The sequence below is a fragment of the Nelumbo lutea genome, chromosome 1 (assembly GCF_056320005.1).
Source record: "Nelumbo lutea isolate HS-2025 chromosome 1, American lotus-T2T, whole genome shotgun sequence".
NCBI classification, from domain to species: domain Eukaryota; kingdom Viridiplantae; phylum Streptophyta; class Magnoliopsida; order Proteales; family Nelumbonaceae; genus Nelumbo; species Nelumbo lutea.
This window is the reverse complement of record NC_142684.1, coordinates 85,525,406-85,546,099: the sequence shown is the minus strand read 5'-3', so window position 1 is coordinate 85,546,099 and position 20,694 is coordinate 85,525,406. Positions and strand designations below refer to the sequence as shown.

At 36.8% G+C, this 20,694-nt stretch overlaps 1 protein-coding gene across 5 annotated transcripts; it reads left to right on the top strand.

Moving 5' to 3' along the window:
* Positions 1 to 3,203: 3,203 nt before the first annotated feature.
* LOC148875857 (Plasma-membrane choline transporter family protein) lies at positions 3,204 to 18,897 on the top strand. 5 transcript variants are annotated; one of them, XM_088965531.1, is made up of 11 exons: positions 4,266 to 4,325; positions 4,512 to 4,627; positions 6,083 to 6,441; positions 6,596 to 6,741; positions 9,202 to 9,385; positions 10,208 to 10,281; positions 10,364 to 10,477; positions 13,852 to 14,208; positions 15,399 to 15,659; positions 16,625 to 16,852; positions 18,488 to 18,897. In XM_088965531.1, the coding sequence occupies exons 3-11, from the start codon at positions 6,249 to 6,251 to the stop codon at positions 18,680 to 18,682; spliced, it is 1,752 nt and encodes a 583-aa protein (XP_088821657.1). In that variant the 5' UTR covers positions 4,266 to 4,325; positions 4,512 to 4,627; positions 6,083 to 6,248; the 3' UTR covers positions 18,683 to 18,897. The 5 variants fall into 5 exon arrangements, with proteins under 5 accessions (XP_088821653.1, XP_088821654.1, XP_088821657.1 ...); XM_088965530.1 differs by having other exon boundaries at positions 4,281 to 4,325; positions 4,428 to 4,627; XM_088965527.1 differs by lacking the exons at positions 4,266 to 4,325; positions 4,512 to 4,627 and adding an exon at positions 3,204 to 3,994.
* The last annotated feature ends 1,797 nt before the right edge of the window (positions 18,898 to 20,694 follow it).

The window sequence follows — 20,694 nt, the reverse complement described above, 5'->3', positions numbered from 1 at the left end:
CACGTGTCACATAATAGAGAGGTTGGACCAAATCTTCCTTCATCAATTATGACTAAAAATTATTTAGTAGGAAAATAAATTTATCAATGCAAAACTAAATCAATTTCGCATTTGCATGAACTAAAATTAAAATACACTCTTCATATTTGTATTTATACCATACTTGCACTATTCCCAAATAAAGCCTAAACCATTATTGGCAAATCTGTATGGTGTATATATTCACTTCACTAAGTGACATCGTTTGTCATATGAAGACCATATTGGAAGCTTCCTACACAGACCCACCTATTTATGTTGTTGCATGATAGTATTTGATGCTTTATATATCCATGATGTTCATCAAATTGAGGATGTTTTGGTACTATGATTTCTTAGAGTAAATCCATTATATTGGGCCCCATTTTGTTGTGGTTGATGTCGAATGTTTTGAGCCACACCGCACTCCGTGTGATCTTCCTGTGTAACATGTCTTCGAATCATGTACATCACCCCTTTTTTTGACTGAAAAATAAGGTAGAATGTTAATGCTAGTTCGTGGGATATACTTACTTGTTTTTTCACTTTTTTTTTTTTTCTGATTTTGTTCGCGGTGCAATTTTATTTGCATTGGTACGGATGTATGAGTGCAAATGAAAAGAATAAACTTACACTATAATCTAACAAAAATAAAGTATAATTTGAAATAAGAATAAATAAAAAATTGCACTGCCTTATTTTTGCATCACTGCAAAATAGATTTACACTACAACCAAATGCAATCTAACGTTTTATCACAACTAGGGGTGCTTATAGTTCGGTCCATTAGTCTTTTTTCCAATCGAATTGGTCCTTCGGTTTTTGGAAAATTGTGAATCGAAACAAATCAATTAAACGATTGATCGGTTTGATTTTTGACTAGCTCAGTTCTTTAGCTTTTTGCTTTTTTTTTTATATATTTATAATATTATAAATAAATATATAATATAAATACTAGGAATATTAGATTATAAATAATATATAATACCGAACCGAAACTGAACTGCCCTTTTCGGTTCGGTTCCCTTGGTTTGGTTTGCAGGTTTTTGGTCTCTTATGAGCACTACCCCTAATCACACCCATTCAAGGTTTTAAAAGATGGTCTTAATTTACATATGCAACAAGGTATTTTGAGCTATTATTTTCTATAAAGAGGAAATAGGGATCCATTGCAAGCTTATTAAGAGAGTGTTTGCAATTTGCGAACATGGCAAACACCTCCCTAACCCTAAATGATTTTTCTTTTTTCAGAAAGTAACATGGTTATTCATAAAATCATGGCATCTGGTGTTTGATTTATAAATGGACACAATAGTAATTAATTATCAAGGATCGAAGTAACATGATGAAAGAGACCCAATCTAGTAGATCAATTGGGCCAAGCATTAGTTGGCCATAAAGAGTATGGCCATCCGCTGGATGATTCAGGAAGTACAAATTCTGATTCACCTTTATTTAATTTCGTATTTTACTTTGGCCTCAATTTCTATTTTATTTCATCTGCTTTGCAACACCAACAAAGCAAAACATAAAACTAAAATTCAGATATGCACTCTTGTACTTTTGCATCAGTTCAAATGAAATTGAACCGCAGACAAACTTTGCCTATTGAGATACATTGCATAATTTATTCTTGAAAGCAAACGGTAAAGAATTGCACACCTCAATGAGAGAACGGTCGTGAAATCATTACTTTCCTCTCCAATAGGCAAATAGCCAAAGCCAAGGTTCAGAGTAAATCAAGCCTGTAACTCCACACGCGTATTTCCAGTCACGTGGCGTAGACTGCTTGGTGCTGAGTTCTGGTCTGCTACCAACAAAACCATGCATAATGGCAAACACCTACCTAACCAGGCTGTTGGGACAGTGTGGGGAGTGTTCTATTGGTAGCAGATGCCTATCTCTTGGTGTTTGCTACAGGGATGGCAGTAAGTGGGTTTGGGGAGGGATTTCATAAATTATTCTAGACTCTTTTTTATATATCCGAACGCTTCAGACCCTATTCCCCCTGCATTTTAGGGTGTAATGGATCGGATTGGCTGGTTGAGTTATCCATATCTAATTTTTTATTATTAGTAATAAATAAATAAAATAGTATGAATAAACATAAAAAATTTTAATTATTTTCATATGAATTATAAAACTCCAAAACCCGATTTTGCCCTAAAAGTTAATTTTCAACATAAGGGAGCTCACATCTGTACTCCATAAGAGGGCACCCCACAACTTTTCACAATACATCTCTGCTATGTATTGGGAATATTTCTTGGTGATGGTATCAGAATTGATTATGTCATCATTGGAAAATGTTTCCAATAAATGGTGGGAATATGCAGTAGAACGTTGTGGGCCCACTGTGGGGTGCAGATGTGAATTCAAGAAAATCCTCCCTCCTTGGAGTGAATAGAGTTAGGTGAGAGCACATCTATATTTCATAGAGCGCTCTCCATGGCACATTCCAACCCTATATTGAAAACCATCAAACCTTTAAATTCAGATCTGTACTTCATAGAGGTGTTTCACAACATATTCCTGTCGTATATTGAGAATATCACAATGTTTCACAACACATTCCATCGTGTATTGGAAACACCACAACAACATCTAGATGTTCCTAATACATGGCGGGGATATGCAGGACACTATGGGGCGCAGATGTGAACTCGCCGGATAGGATAAATACTGCCACCCTACTTTGCTGTAATGATAAGGAGGGCGAAGAATGCCACCACTGGATCCAATCGTGCAAAAAGCTAATCGTCAAGCTGTCTTTTGGAATTGGTGACCGAGTTGAATCACGAGCAAAGAGACGCTCCCACTGACAACCTCCATCACACCATGGAACTTAAGAGGGAAGGACCCACTCTTATATCCAATCAGACTCATTCATCTAAGAAGAAGATAGTCCAGCCCTACGACCACTTCCATGCACTTTTTTGTATCGATCTAACGGTTGAAATTAATCAGTCGACCTCATTGGTCACCGTCGCTCCTCGCAGTGGGACGGACCACTCGCGGAGATTGTCGCGGTCCACCCCTGGTGACGTCAACTCGTCAAGATCACAGCATTTGGAGCGTACGACAGTCGGTCATGGGGTCTGAAGCTGCTGCTGCAAACGCGGGAACAAGACAAACCCCCTCTAAATTCTTTTTCAATTAAAAAATAAATAAAAAAAGATGTCTTTATTATTCAGATTTAGCGGCGAAAATGCTGGTTTTGAGGTTTTCTACTTTTCTTCCTCCAATTTAAAGCGGCTCGTTTCAGAAATCAGCTCAAGCCACTCTCGATCTTCAAAGAATCTTTTACTTTAGATTAGAAGTCTGAGAAGCGAGAACCCGAGAAGGCTGAAGCTGTTGTTGAGCAGGGTCGATTTGGAGCCGAGCTAAGCTAAGCTAATCCATCTAACTTTACCCAGATTCTCTGTCATTCACTCTGAAAGCACCCACTTGAAATTAGTTTAGTGAGAGCACACACTCGCTTTATCTCTTTTGCAAAACAGGAAAAGGATTTATGAATTACGATGGCAAAAGAAAAGTAAGGGAAAAAAAATAAAAGAATCTGCAACCCTTTTCTTACTCCCCCAGAGAGCTACTGCTATCTCTTCCACTTAAGTTAAAGGTTAAAGCTTCAATTTTTGTTCTCCTTTACTCTTTCTCTCTGCGTGCTCGCCAAAGCTAGCTTTTCGAGCTGCTAAGTGCTAACCTCTGTCATTTGCTCTCTCTTGCCTTGGTGAGGACTGAGGACAGATTCAAGGAGAGAGAGAGAGAGAGAGAGAGAGAGAGAGAGAGAGATGAGAGGTCCTCTGGGGGCAGTCATAGGGATGTACCCTTCAAGTGATGGACAATCCGAGGTGGGTGGGATCATCAAACACAACAGGAAATGCAGAGATATGGTTGCTCTGATTTTCTTTATTGGTTTCTGGATAGGAATGATCGTTAATATCAGCTTCGCGTACAATCGAGGAAACCCATTAAGGTAAAGCTAAATGCTACCCATATCATGTACTTCGTGATTCCTCAAATGGGTGCCTGATCTTCTCGCGTATTTTGTTTTTTAAGCACTTTAGAGGTTGCGTTTTGTTCTCTCATTTCTTTATCTCTCATTCTATCTCCATCAGCTTTGAGGTGTCTTACTTATTAAGGCATAAGTTTTTTGTTTTTTGTTTTGTTTTTGCTTTAAGTTTGCTACTACTTTTGTAGATTTGTCTCTTGGGCATTTTGATTGATTTTGCTTATGTAAAGGTAACCTTTTGTGGGAGTGTTGGTCCTTTGCAGTCTGTCCATTTCAATATGGAGGTGCTTTCAAGGTAATTTTTTACTTTCTGAGTTTTTGTATAATGGGACTTGGGGGGTTAGTGCAGAGATTTCTAAGATTCTAGTTGTTGAAAGTGAATTTTCTTGTCTGCAAGATCAAGAAACAGAGCGTTGGGTTTTGGGTTAGTGACAAATTTAAGCGGTGGCTCCAATTCTAACTTTTGGGGGCTTCTATCTAGTTGGGTGGTGGACTTCTCAACTTTGAAGGCCTTAAACAGTGCACAAGAGTTCTGAGTTTTTGAATACTCATTTTAGTACAAAGCACAACTTTGTTGATTATATGGGGTATTCGGAGGTAATTTTGAGTTCTAATGATTTGAAGGCCTGATGTGTGTGGTTAGTTATCTGGCTGGTTTTTTGATACTCTTTGTAGAGACAAGTGTCTGATATCTCCGATCAGTCCTTGGATAGTTTGTTGTCCATATAATTCTATCTATATGGTTCTTTTACTTCTGGTTTTCTGCAGGCTACTCATTCTATGTTTTCCTCTTTTTCTCTCATTGTACAAAACAAGATGGAGGTCTTTCTCAAAGGCTGGGCTGAAGTTTCTGTTGGCATGTGAAAACTTGAAATATGATTCGTTTTAATCTCTTTAGCTCTTATGTTAGTTGCTTAGTTTTCCTGCATTATACTCTCAGCAGAATTGCAGTCATAACCATTAAATAATCGATCCTGCAGATGGAGAATTGGATATGTCACACGATTTTGCATTTCATAAACCAAGGTTCTGTGGTTCCTGAATTCCTCGGCACAGATTCTTTGTTGATCAACTTTGTTTCCCGGGTTGAAAGCTATTATGTGACTGTATTTGGGCAGGGTCCATGTAGTTTGGTGACTTTGATTTTGTTTCTCAACAAATGAGCAATCTATCTTCAAACAAGGAAAGTTTAAACGTATATTGAAGTTTCACAAAAGAAATTTGTAATCAGAGGCTTCAGAATGTAGTAAGAGGCCAAACTTGAGAGGTATGACGTATGATTAAATGTTGTGCAAATTGGAAGAAGAGAAAGTGAGAACTATTCAATAAGGGAAAAAGTTGAAGAGAATAGTGCCCACAAACTGGGGTTAGATGGGTACAGGCATGTTTTTGAGTGATGTGGCCAAATGCCCAAATCAAACCAATTAAATTGAAGGGAGTAAAGAATATAAGTTGCTATACTATTCATCCTTTATGGGATAGAGTAAGGAAACTAAGAGCTATACTTGCAATAAAATGATCATAACTGAGACCAAGGTGTTGAGATAGATGAGCGGAAGGGCTAGGATGGACAAAATAAGGAATTTGTTTGAGGAAGCTTAAAGGACAGCTCCAATGGGTGAACAAGAGTGTGATTTTGTTTAGCATATGCAAGAAGGATAAATGACATCATTCAAGAGTTAAAGACTATAGCAATAAAAGCTTCAAGTATTTGTATGTTTTGGTGGAAGATATGGTTCCATATAGAAGGGTGATGACAAAATAGAAATTTCCACCCCCTTGACTTGTTGATTAAGACTTCAGAAACTTGGTTTGAACATGTTTTAGTATTTTCTCTTTGTTTTGGTGAAATTCCTTGATCATGAGATCATTTGAATGATTTTTAGGACTATAAGGTTCTCTATTCTAGGCGATTTTCCCACCTTAGTTGCTTTCACATTTATCAATATATATGATAATCTTTTTGATTCATTTCAACTTTATGCACATGTTCATGTATATTATACATCTTTTTTGTTAATATGAAAAATTAAATTTTGTGGATCTTTGCAGGCTAACATATGGCCTAGACTACAAAGGAAATGTTTGTGGAGACAAGCATGCTAATCCCGATTTACGTGAATTGGACCTCAGATACTTTTTAAATCCCAACCAGGTTTATGAAGCTGGCACGAAGAACAGCCAATTTAAGTTAGCAAATGCCAGGACCATCTGCTTGATGGATTGCCCTATCCCATCTGATGATTCTCTGAATTGGGTTTGTGATTACCCAGAGGGTGATATTCGTATCTCAATGGATGACTGGATTGATAGAAATTATGATTATTTTGAGTTCCTTACACCAGACATGAGGAATACCTCCCTTCAGCTGCAAGGTCCTTGTTACCCTGTCATATTTCCAAGTGTGAATGGTAAGACAGAGATCTTATTCTGTTCTATATATGTGGAAAAAGTGCTCATCTGTACGGGCTGGCATACATTCATCCACAGTTCATGAATCTCCTTGTTGGGGCAGGGGGATTTCTATTTATCTAATTATTTTATATGTTTCCATTTCCTTTCCAGTATATTGGAGCTGTCAATATATTGCACGTGCATCAAACATGTCTTTGCGGCATTGGCATGAGATGGGTGGAGTAAATATCAATGAAGACATTATAATAGATAAATCCATTCACAGATCCATCAATTCTCGATCTGCCACCCTAAAGGTTGGGAACTTCTTAATCTTTTTTTCTTTATAGCCAACTTTGACACTGATGGTATTGTAATGGACACAAACAGAATTCTGAAATAAGAAATATGGATTTGGTATTGTTAAGAAACTTAGAAAGTAAATAATAACAAACCACATGAAGAAATAGGAATATAGGTTTTAGCATGGTTCAAAATGATCACCTATTTCCATTGTAGGTTGATAATGGATGAAGTGGCTGATCTCAATGACTTATTATGTTATTTTTAAAAACTTTTAGTGTATGATAATCAACCCAACTTAGTTTTGGCCATTAAGGAGCTACAACCTCCTTAATAACTTATTTACTAAAAGACAAAATAATAAGCCATTCAGTTCGGCAACTTCAGCTGTTATCAACTGGCCCCCACTCTCTTATAAGTTATAAGTCAGACACTGCAAGACTATACTTTAAATAATCCCATATCAGATGGCTTCAGAGGCAAGCCATTTACAGATAAACCATGTATTCTGCACTTAGTGATTTTCTAATCTTAATGAATTTCTCACCATTAATAAAAACAAAGCCCCCGCATAAACCCAAATTACAATAATACCTTAATAACATAAGTACAGAAATGCCGAACCATACTTCAATACTTGATTATTGTATTCTTCAGAACACATGCATATTCTAACAGAGATTATTCAAGGTCCCATTTTTTCACTGTAAGGGGACATTTTTTTGTCCAATCTAGAATGTTTCGGTTATAATTTTTGCTCTATTAAGGCCAACACTTTGTTTTATGTCCAATACATCTAATAGGAGTAGCAGATAGCATCAGTTTTGTAGGTATTGTATTTTCAAATTACTAAAGCCACTTCACATGCATATGTCCAATAGGTTGTTGAAGCAATTAAGAATCTGTGTTATTTCTGAAAATGTGATTTTGTGGATTGATGGCACCACAAAGAAAGAGAAAAAAATAACAGAAGAAACAAACATGCAAAACACAAGGATTTAATGTGGTTCAGCAGATTGCCTACAGCTATGTGCAAAGACAAATAAAGAAATCCACAAAGGGTACAACAATGTCAATGAAAACTTCTCTTTCCAAGATGATGCTTTCTCTCCAAGCCATGACCCAGGAGAAACACTCTTTTGACACTGATCTTATGAAAAGGATCCCTACACCAAACACTAAGAACTATGGGAGTGGGATACAAATTGTATCATTGTCATCATCATCCAAGACTTGGCCCTTCAAGGATCCACTCAACCTAAAAACTTAAGCTATTATGTGAGGTCCCTGAATAGGTTTTTATTCTCTAACACACCCCCTCATGTGAAAGTCTATTGGGCTTGAAGCGTGGACAAGCACAGGCCCACCCATACCTTGTGCTGAAATTTAATTAATTATAATGTAGGCGGCGGAGATCAAACTCCAGACTACTTGGTCAAACAGATTCTGATATCATCTCAAGGAACTGTTCAACCCAAAAGCTTAAACTGTTAGGTTGAACAGTTCCTTGACAATCCAACTATATGGGGTGGCTACATGAATCCTATTTCGCCATTCTGTTCAGTTTAAAAGCCTATCCATTTGTTAAATTATTGGCACATAAATCATTTCCTACTACTTCTACCAATGCCCTTTTTGGTCTACCCCTAGCCTGTCTAGGCCCTTCAATATGCAACAAATCACTTCTGCTTATGGGTGCTAGTGATGGTCTTCTATGCAAGTGATGAAACCATCGTAGTCCACTTTTCCTCATTTTATCACCTATTGTAACTACTCCTAGTTTCCTTTGAATGATTTCATTTCTGATCCTATTCTTCCTTGTTTTTCCACTCATCCATCTCAGCATACACATTTCTGCTACACTCATTTTTTGGACAGGTTGCTTATTGTCTGTCCAACACTGCTCTGTACACAGCCTAGTTGGCCTTACAAATTGTATAGGACCCCAAAACATATAATGCTATAACCAAGTTTTACCTGGTGGAGAACCCCAAATGCTCTCAAATCCCAAAAAAATATCTCTCAAAAAAGTTTCAAAACAAATTTTTATAGAATGTAAAATGATCCTTTTCCTTGTCATACAAGAAAGCTCCAATAAAAGTACTTATTAGTTTCTAAATAGGAAACTGCCTAAAAGGACCATACATTACGTGAATTGAAGGCACAAATTCTAACATTTTTGGATCTTCTGGGTGGTTGTTTCTTATGACATATTGGCAGAAACCCTCCATGATGGGTTCTTTTCTCATGATATTCAACTCATCAAACATTTTACCACAGAAGGAAAAAAAAGGAAAGAAAAGGAACCCCCTTCAGAACATTTATCATTTTATCTCATATACGGCAGAGACACTTAATACTTTCAGTAATAGCTTATTATTCTGTTTTATCTATTATGTTATTTGTTTTTTTGACATACACTGCCTATCTTATATTCATTATTTCATAATTTATCATTTATCTATTATCTGCAGAGATATGTGGCAGATATTGGGAAAGCATGGCCAGTGCTGATTGTTTGTGGAGGAATCGTGCCACTGTTTTTGTCAGTTTTCTGGCTATTGATGATTCGGCATTTCGTTGCCGGAATGACATGGATAACAGTCTTCCTGTTTAATTTTCTTATAATATCAGTCACGATGTTTTACTATCTAAAAGGTCCAGTGAATTCTCTTTCATCACTTTGTGTTGTTTTCTTATAGTGTGTTTACTGTCAAATATATGGCATTGTTAAAATAGGTATATATAGTTGCCACACAGTGTTTTGGACATTGTCAATTATTCTTCAAAATTTGAGAAGTCATCTTCTTTGACACGTCTAAACTTCCATTACCATTTAGAGCTTTAACATGATGAGATTCTGTTGTGATTCTGTTGAACCCTCACATTGTCCAGTTTTTGTATGGTCCCATCCCTATTTTCCCACTTCATTTGCAACCTTCAGGGTTGTAAGATTATATAAGCAAGGAAATATAAGTTTCTCCCCATCCATCAAAATAAATACGAGGTTCTCTCTTGTCTCCTATAACATTTTAAGTACAGTCCACCAAGCATGTAGTGCTTGTATGTCAGAAAATTGCATTGTAGAAATTGTATGATATCACTTTTCTCCTAATAATTTTATATTGAGGCAAATTATAGTGTCATTTTTGTGTTGTTCCTTTGTACAAAAATCCACCTGCAATATATGATAACTTCACCTGCTTGAGTTGGGTGAACTTCATAGAATGATGTGCACCATGTGCTTGTATGTGCTCTTCACCTTGTCTGCGAAAATGTGAAAATGAGATTGGTTATCCTTACTATCTGCCCAGTAGGTACCTATGATTTCTTCTTGCTGTTTTAGTTCCAAGTATATTTCAGATGTTGTCTTTTATAAAAGGATCAAATTCATATTATTTTGAAATATGCTTGGTCATTGCTTGAGCACCTATGGAATGACATGTGATCCTGATTTTAGTTTGATTTTCATGCTTTTAGCTGGATGGATTGGACATGATGCCATCTCCCCCATCATTGGTGAGAGTGATCCTTACTATCATGTATCTGGAAGGGTATGTTCTATATTAGCTAAGTACTTGGCTAGAAATTCCTTTACCGGAAGTTACTTCACTCAACAAATCATATTTCTTTCAGGAGGAATATCACATACGTGCTGTTGCTGTTCTTATGACCGTTATAATGATTATTGCCATCCTCTCATCTATTGCCATCATTCGACGCATACTTATGGCAACATCTGTCCTAAAGGCAAGTGCGATTAAATAATTCTAGACTTGACATATGTACTCTTGATTTAACAAAGGATACTTACACATGCCAATGCTTCACATGGTAATCGGGCTCTCGTCTGTTGGTCTACTGGGATAAATTCTCTGACCATGCCTACTTTATTCTACACTTGACCATAATAATCTAATAACATAGGATTACTCACACATTACATCCTCAAAGTTAAAATTGAAAAACAAAAGATGGAAAATTTACCTTGATCAACGGTATAACCTTCAAGCCTGACATTCTATCCCCCAAATTCCTCAAAATTGAAAGTGAAGTTAATCACTCTGTGACAGACATAAGTGCAGTTGGAAGTATCCAATAATTTTAGAGTATTTGGATATTTTTGAAATCACAATATTGTCATCACAAAATGACATTGGAGAAATCTTATTTTGATTAATGACTGAAAGTTTTATTCAAAAAGGACAGAAAAAGGATAACAGAATTCAGATTTTCTCAACCCCCTGCTGTTGGGTGGATTGATGGGACCAAACATTACAGGCTGGTAGCCATAACAACGAAGACAGTAATACCGAAAAAAAATGCTTGAAGAAGTCTCCTACCCCAGGAAGGACTGGCTGCAATACAATAAGGTCCTCCTAACTAGGAGTGTAATCAAAGCCAAGTTGAGTATTGGGCTATTCGAGCTTGACTCAACTCAAAAACTCAAAGCTCAAAATTTGACTCAACTCAATTATAAATAAATTAACATTACAAATATTATTGATAAATATATTAGGAAACTGGGTTATAAATTTATTTATTTAGATGTAGCTGGAATTCTCCATCAGACTTGCAGGGCCTATCCCCCCCCCCCCCTTTTTTTTTTCAGGTGACGGATAAAAAGGGGAAGGACTATGTGGAGAGGACCAAGGGCTGCAGTATGTTGGACACTTTTGGAAGAAAGAAACTCCGGGATATTCTCAGAAGCTGAGAGAGGAGCAGTAGATCTGAGGGCTATCATACATATTAGGGCGGTACAGTGGCTGAAATCTTTGGAGCTATTCACAGACTACACTGTGGATGGCATGTTGAGGAAGTGGGTGAAATTGCAAATTGCACACAGACCAAGTTAGTAATGAGTGTAGCTTGGACCCCTCCACCTGGTGGATTCTTGAAATTAAACTTTGATGGCTGTAGTAGGGGAAATCCGGGACAATCGGGGTTTGGGGGTGTTTTTAGGGATGAAAATGGGGTCATTTCTACCATTTTCTCAGGCCCAATTGGAGTGGGTGACTCCCTTAGAGCTAAGATCTTTGCAATTATGGAAGGAGTCTGGAAAGCTAAGGAGTTGAACATCAGGAAACACATAATTGAAGGGGATTCAGAGGTGGTGATAGGGTGGTTGATTAAAGATCACAATGGCTTATAGAAGTACAACAATGAGAGGAGGAAATTCAAGTGGCTGGTGCGGGAGATGGAAGTTAAGACATGTTGGGTTAAAAGATCGGTTAATTCCCTAGCTGACGGTTTAGCTAAACAAGGAGCAGAAAGGGATTCACTGTTTTGGTCTAAGCTGTAACTTTAGTGTTTTTTTCTTTTTTTTACTTTTTTTGAGGTTCTTTGTTGCTCTTGGAAGATAAGTGTGTTTGTCTTCCTCTTGTAAATCTTCTATTGATGATTTAATGAAAGTGTTATTGATCCAAAAAAAATATTTATTTAAATTATAAATAAATCAATACAAAAATGGGCTTTTTACAAAAAAAAAAATTAATAAAGTTTGATAAAATGGCAAAATAAGATATGTTTACAAAAAAATTGCAAAAATAGTGATAAGAACAAAAAGTTAATTTTTTTGGACCAAAAGTGATAAGAACAAAAAAATTACAAAAAGTTATGTTGCTCAAACAAAAGCAACATAACCGATTCATATCTTTCAAAGAGGAGAGAGACGATTAACACATACCAGAGAAACGACTTTGCTTGGTCATATTCTTTATTCCGTTCAGCCCAGGTTTAGTTTTAATTCAACCCTTTCTTCTTTCCTCTATCAATCTCTTCTTGCAACCAATATCAAAGACAACCCAGTTGTGAAATACCTTTCTGGGCTAGAAAAAAAAGTAAACAGAAGAGTTGGTCATAGCAAGCTGCAAGACACAAACCTGAGTTTGCAAACTAAAAAACTCCATTTGTGTCTACTTTAACACTTCCAAATTCCGAATCCCTTAATTATAACTACCGATCTTGATCCCTACTCTGTCTTCGGTCAGAATTTATCTTTTTATTGATCAAATGGTTTATTCATCTCTTTAGTTCTGGGTTCACACTAAAAACAACGAACAGGGTGAGTGATTTACAGAAAAGAGTTCATCCAATTAATCCTCTGGTTAGATTTTTTTTTTTTTTTTCTTTTTGTTTACTCTGATGAGAAATGACATCCTGATCAAGTGATCCATGGCGGGTTCTTCTAGTTTTTAATGGATTCGATTTTACCATGTCTAGTTCTGCATAATATTTGGTTTCTAATTCAGGATCCAACAATTCACTGGCAGCAATGTTTCCCACATCAACTATAATTGGTATTGGTACCCAACATTTCTATCCCAGATTGGACTTTTATTGATGATTCAAAAACAGATAATCTGTAATGGTTGGACATCTATCAAAATGGGTTGCTAGGTTACCCTGAGATTGGGAGATTTGAATAGATAGAAGGATGATAGTTGAGAATGGAACAGTGTTGTTGCAGACGTTTTTTGAAATTAGGAACTTGGAAGGCAGTGAAAAATGAGAACAAAATGAAAAATTTTCAAAAAAAAACATCTCATTCATTCATGGATTCACAGTGTGCTCCAATCTTGTAGCAGAGTAATGTCTGTTGTTTTTTTCATCACCTATGACTGAACGAGGGAAAGTGAGGGAACGAGAATGAGAGAGAGACGAACACAAATGATTATGAGTGGGTATATAACTGAGGGTAATTTGGTCCACAAAAAATAAAGTTTTCCCCAACTTACCATTTTTGTAATTATCTTTTAAACATAACTGAATTTGTCAATAAGATAAACTGTCATTTTATATGTAAAATATCCTACAAAAATCAATATTTATTTATATTATAAATAAAAATATATTAAAAATAGTATATTAGGCTTGCAAGCCTCTCAAGATGGGTATCGTGTAGCTCAAACTCAACTCGGACTTGATTTTCTGAGTCGAGTTTGAGTATTTAGTGAGCCGAGCTCAAGTAGCTTAACTCGCTTACATCCCCACTTTTGACTCCTCTTGACAGGATTGCCTTGTAGAGAATTAGTTGGTTTTGGACTCATGAATGAGATGTATTATTTTACTTGAGAACTTTCACGGATTTTGACTTCTTGTGACTATTACTTGCTCTAATGCAGGTTGCTGCAAAGGTCATAGGAGAAGTTCAAGCTCTCATAACTTTTCCTATCATACCATATGTTATACTTGCGATCTTCTACATGTTTTGGTTTTTGTCTGCTCTGCATATGTTCAGCTCTGGTCAGATACTCCAGAATGACTGCAGCTCCAACTGTTGCGCTTATGATCTTGTGTCTAAGCGGGTGAACTGTGATCGTTGCTGTGGTTACAGCCTCCATTACTCACCTCATGTTGCACTTGCTGTCCTTTTCCACCTGTTTGGGTGTTATTGGGCCACACAGTTTGTCATTGCATGTTCCTCCACTGTGATTGCTGGCTCTGTTGCTTCTTATTATTGGGCTCATGGTGAGACCTCGGTAAGTTAGTACATACACGGCACATGGTGGCATGGTATGAACATGAAACTTAAAATAGGGGTTGGCAGGTCTGAACTATTTAGGGAGGGCATCAAGACCATGGGTACTAATAAAACTAATTACTGTTTGTACTTGAATTTGCAATTTCTTTTCTTGTAAGCTACATGCTGTTGTATACTGGATCTTCTTTATTTATGATTAGCAAAACCTCCTTTGTTCATGACATTATGTTAGTGAAAAAAATAAAAAGAAACTTGACCTTGCTTTTATTGTTGTATTGCCAAGGTAGAGTAAAAACTGATTCAGTAAGTTCACGCCATAGTTATCAAGGCATTTCCTAGGTGACAAGGTGCTAGGGGAGAGGGGGGCTAAATACCTGCCTTTTTTTTTTCTTTCATTGCATGTGCTATAATGTTCTTGAATTCAATGATCTTTTGCCCTGCTTTTCTGCCTGGATCTTGATGTAATATACAAATAAATTTGGTTTCATTTTCACTTGGCCCATTGCATTGTTTGATTACTTGCATTTATGCTATTAAGGAAATTCATGATTTTGCATATGCCTTGTTGCTTTGCTGATGAGATTATTTTATTGCATAAGATATTGCAATCTATCATTGAAATTGCATTGCCTTTTGAAAAAAAAAATAATATAATGTACCTTGATTTCATTGTTATTGTTTGTTCCTTTTTATTTTTCAATATAAAATAACAATATAGTGGAAATATGTTATATACCAATATGGAACAAATCCTGTAAGTTAAAAGTTTTTCCCAAAACCCACCGTCTATACCATGCCTGGTGGTGGCCTAAGTGCTTAGGTTACTTTCACCTTGATGATTATTGTTGGCACCCGAGTTCTTTAATGTGAAAATGTTGTACGAACAATTTTCTAAACCTTCTGCAATCCGTTACCTCAATGTTCATGAGTATTTTTTAAAAAGTTACCCTGTTACCTGTCTCTGAAGATAGCTTTATTCTCTGTTGTTTTCAATTGAGAGCCCATGGTTTGTTGCAAGAAACTATTTTGTGTGAAAAGTAACACTTCAACAATTCCCTCCTTGCCCTTCTTTAATTTAATAAGGAAAGGAAAATGTTCTTATCCTTTACAAAATAAGGTATGCAAAATTTCATATTCCCTTGTGCTTCCTCTGCATCTGACTGAAGATCTTGAATTTTATTAATGCAGCAAGAAATTCCATTTCTTCCAGTATTTGCTTCAATGAAGCGGCTTATGCGTTACAGCCTTGGGTCAGTGGCTCTAGGTTCTCTACTCGTGTCATTGGTTGAGTCTGTTCGCTATATACTTGAGTCAATACGTCGCAAGTTGAAAGTTGCTAATACCACACCTGTAAGCTGGCCTGGCAAAGTGAAATTTTGTAGTTCTCGGTGTTGCTTTACATGTATCCAGTCAACCATCAGATCTGTCAACCGCAATGCCTACATAATGGTAAGCAGAGGAAAATTGATCAAAATTTTTTTCTTGATTGGTGATAGTAATTCTTTTCTTCGTGTGTTTATATTAAAGAATGATATACAATGTTGTACCAGGCACCCCTGTTTTGGGCTAGCCCCTTCTACCTTCCCCTCTTTTTATCTTTCTTGAGCATATTACATAACCCCATCATTGCACACTTCTCCCCTCAAAAGTTGATTCCTAGTCACTTGGGATCCAACTTCGGTATATTATCTACTCCATTTTGAATTGTTTTACCTTTCTCATAACATGTGCATATGTCTATGGGTTCATTCTGCTCAAGTAAGCCATATTATATTTACATGAGAGTCCCCTTCCACCGCAAAACTTCTGTAATGGAGAGATTTGGCCCATCTCATTCCTTGTAGGACTGCTATCAATTCTGCCTGCAGAATCATCAAAACCAATATGAACTTTAATTTCTGATTACGTCATCAGTGAAGAAATTAGCAAACGCATGACACATCCAAGGATTTTACCCAGTGAGCCCCCTCAACTGCAACTCCTGATTATGTCATCAATGAAGAATTTTCTTTAGAATCATCAAAGCCAATATGGAAAGATGTCATATTTTCCTCCACTTTCCACAGACTATTGTTCAGTAAAGGGAATTTTAGATGGGATGGGTTGACAGGAAGGAGACAAAAATGGTCTCTGCCTCCCGTTTGGAGGCATAGAAGATTCATGATTAGATTGACCCTGCATATTAAAAATTCTCTATTGGATTATTATTTCCAGCTACTGCAAGTTATCCTTGGTTGATTTCTACATTCTACCCTATTACAAAGAACTTCGGTGATTGCTCAGAACCCTCCTGCGGTTAAGGTAGTAAAGGGGAAAAACAACAGCCAAGTTCTCTAACAATTTATGACAGTTGTATTACAATTACCTACCAAGATCATTTGATTGCTAATTTTATTTTTCAAATTATCATACAGATTGCTATAACAGGTAAAGGCTTCTTCAAAGCTTCTGCAATTGCAACAGGCTTAATCATGAATAACATTCTCCGGATAGGGAGGGTGAATGTGATAGGAGATGTTATCCTTTTTCTTGGGAAGTTGTGTGTCAGCCTATCCAGTGCTGTCTTTGCATTTCTGATGTTGGATACTCATAAATACAGATCTGCACACAACAAGATCTCTTCTCCTCTGTTCCCAGTTCTGGTAAGCCTTTTGTGGTTTCTTGAATTATGTGAATTGATGGTAAAGATGCATTAAATGTTTAGAAAATGAAATGATCTTGAAATTTGTTGAACTGGAACTAAAATAAGTCATCAATACATTCATCGATAAAAAAATGGTCATTTCATTTATCAAAAAAAAAGGTCATTGATACGAAGCAGCACATTACAAATAGAGAATGAACCAACAAATTACTAATAGTTGATTCTGGGCACCTACTTAAGTGAAGTATTCAGACAGGAAGGTAATATCTTGGCCTCTCTAATGAAGAATCTAAGCGCCATTAAAAAAATGAAGAATTTAAGTGCCCATGTTCCACCAACAGCCCTATACACCCCTCAATGTTTACCTGACAATCTTCTATCATCATTACTTTCCAATTGTATGAGCCACCAAACTCTGAATTAATACCCCTTTGCTGTTCATAACCACTGTAGACCTGTTCATGGACCGGGTAGCCCGATGGTCCGGCCCGCATCCCGATTGGGCTTGGACATGTAATTAGGCCCGTGGGCCTGACCTCGGGACCAAAACAGCAAGCCCGACTGTGCTTCGGGCCAGGCTTGGGATTTGTCAAAAAAGCCTGGCCCGAGCCCAGCCAGGCCCGGCCCGACTCAGCATTATATATTTTATAAAATATATAATATATGTTTTATATAATATAAAATATATAACATTTATTAGAATATATATATATATATTAGTAATTTAATATATACATTTTTTTTATTTTTTCTTTATAATCTCTCTTTTCTCTATTCAGCCGCTTCAGCAATAGCAGCGGCATGAGCTAGACTTCGGGCCCGGGCTTTGGGCTTTTTATGAGGGCCGGGCTTGGGCTCGGGCCTTAGAAAAATCTGTTAATGCAGAGTGAAAGCCCGGCCCATGAACAGGTCTAATAACTAGTAACGGCCTGCCATCCCATCTTTTCAGAATGCAGTCCATGGAGTAACTGCCTCATATAAACAAGGGAATCCCAGCCAAGAGTCTTTGTTGAAGAAAGTTAGCTGCATTGATATTCTTTGGCACAACAATAGAAAACCTTAATCTTTGGAGGTCACCTCATAGTGCTTTAGCCTGAGTAGAAAGGTTGAGGGTGTAGACTTATGATTCCCAAATACCTGTACAAAGGTGCTGTATCGTGTTGGATACTTCAATTTTAAGTTTAAAATTTCATATCCAATACCATACTCAGCTGTCCTTACATAAAGGGTGTGAAGGGTATTTACCTTGCATCCTGATTTTAGGAGGACAAGTTTACCCCTGCATATTTGACTGTCTTTAGTGGCCATTGCTTGGTGTCATGGTACAATCTTGAGCTGACAGGTGTGAGAATGTGGATTCATAGTATGAGCAGCCACTTCGTACCAAAAAGAAACTAGTTCATCCCTCCCAACATTGGGTAATGGTGTTTTTATATTTGACCAACTTCCTAACATCCGCTAATATAACTATATATATATATATCAATGTAAACAACAATGACCTTGGTAATTTGTAAAGTGGCATTTACTGGGAATCAAACTAGATAGAAAACAAAAGGATAACGAGGCTTCAATATGGTTCAACTGACAAATCAATGAATACTAATGAAACAATATATCTATGTTTATCCAGGTTTGTTGGTGGCTCGGTTATGTCGTTGCCACACTTTTCTTTGCAGTGGTGGAAATGTCAATCGACACTATTATCCTTTCCTTCTGCCAAGATTCCGAGGAACATCAAGGGAATGCTCAGCATGCCCCTCCCCTTCTCATTGAGACCCTCAATGATCAAAACGAGATGCAGAGACTGACACATGGATCCTCCTGAAAATTTTTTTCCCCTCTTTGTTTCTTTATTTGTTCAAATTGGAATTCAGAAAGCTTGAGATTTTATTATCAGGGGCTCTTGATTTTACCAAGTTGCCTGCCTGTCTTCCTCTTTGTTTTCTTTAGTTTCCTTTTGTTTTCGATTTATACCGTTTCCATTTCTCGAATGTATATATTATTAAAGGCAAATGTAGGACAAATTCAAGTTTTTGATCATGGATTCTATAGCATAAGGGGAAAAAAATGTACTATTGCTAAAAGGGGTCTGGGCATGGATACTGTGCCATGTTTAAGCTTTGGGATAAGTTAATCATAGGAAGAAAGATTGAGATAAAGCCCCTTGTTTGGCATGGTGAATCATGATGCCAAAAGGGATTTCTATCATTCACCATTTCGGTGCAATGAGATGCGCGTCAAGATGCATCTCAATGTCACCTTCATCGTTGCTCCAGTAATTCACTGGAAGATAATGGAGTTCCATTTCAGAGCTATAGTGGTTACTGACTAGTTTAGCTGAAAAGATGCCATACCAACAAGAACTATTGTTAATTATTGATTTTATTATAATTATTATTATTCCATGTGTCGCCCAAAATGGGTATAGCACAAAATAGCTTATAAAAAACAAAAGAAATAACAAATGGTCAAAATGGGAATTTAAACAATTATTTTTTGATACACAACTTAAGCACTTAAATTTGAGTATTGATTGATGTTGGTATAATTTCAGAGCATTCAGCATTACGGATTCGGATTTATTCCTTAAGTCCAGATCTACTCCTGACACCAACCTCACAACACGTCCGTATTTGATGTGAGGTGCACTCTGTAAGAAGCAAATCCTGATCCTTGTTCATCAGGAAATTGGATTTAATACTCACAAAATTGTTCACACGTTCTTACAGCCCCTTGCAACCAGCTGTGTATCGAGTATATTTCCCTTTGAATAAAAACATAAATTCAAAGATGTGAAGATACTTATATGTTGTCATTCATGGAAAGGTATTCCCAATGCACGGCTGCAATGTAACAATAAGTAAAATCTGAATTGCAACCTTACCACGACCAAACGCTCTGGAATGCCCCTTATCCTTACGGAGGGATTAATGTTGGATCTAAATTCTAAAGCATGTTTCAAAGTATCGACACTTCGGTACCAAGCTCTTGCACAAACCCACCCCTTTGATTCCCTTCACCGGAAAAAAAAAAAAAAAAAGAAATGAGCATAGGGCAAAATTAAAAACGGGTTGCACCACGACGAAATAATGTTAAACTTGCTTTGCCAGTGAAATTTGAGTAGCGACCATATGCGGATCTGCCAAGAGGACAATACACCAGGACTAGAAGAATTAATATTGCTCCAGCTGTTCCACACTTTCAACTAGGAAGAAATACCCTGTTCGTTTTTAAGAAGGTAATTTATCTGGGTAAATACATTTATGTGGGCAAGTATTTTTCAAAAAGCACTTACCCGAGAGTAAGTGCATGAACGGATATTCTTTTATTTATTGAATAAATAAGATAATAGCCCTCATTAAAATGGGCAATTTTGTCTCATTCAACAACTTTTTCCTGGATTTACACCTGGTAATACCCAAGGAAAATAAATTCTGTAAAACTCACATTAATCTCAAAAAAAAAATGAGTATCTTGATTAATGGGAACTAAAATAATCCCATTGACCAATCCACCCCCCCCAACCTCAAAATCCAAAAAAAAAAAAACGAACAGGCCGTAAGAAACACATTCTAATAGCTCACATTGTGTCAATTACGGGGATTTACTATTCTGAAAGAGTTTGTTCTTTTCAGGAAAATGGTGTATTTTTGTACGTTTACTCGTCCGAATTTATTCAAACTTGAAACCATAAACCCAAAACACCCCAAGTTTTAATAAATTCTATTTTATTGTTTTTTTTTTTTTTGCTAGGCGAACATAAAATATATACCTGTAAGCGTCCAAAAGAAGATTCTCAGTCCTCCGTAAGCCAATCAGGAGGATCGTCCACCCAAT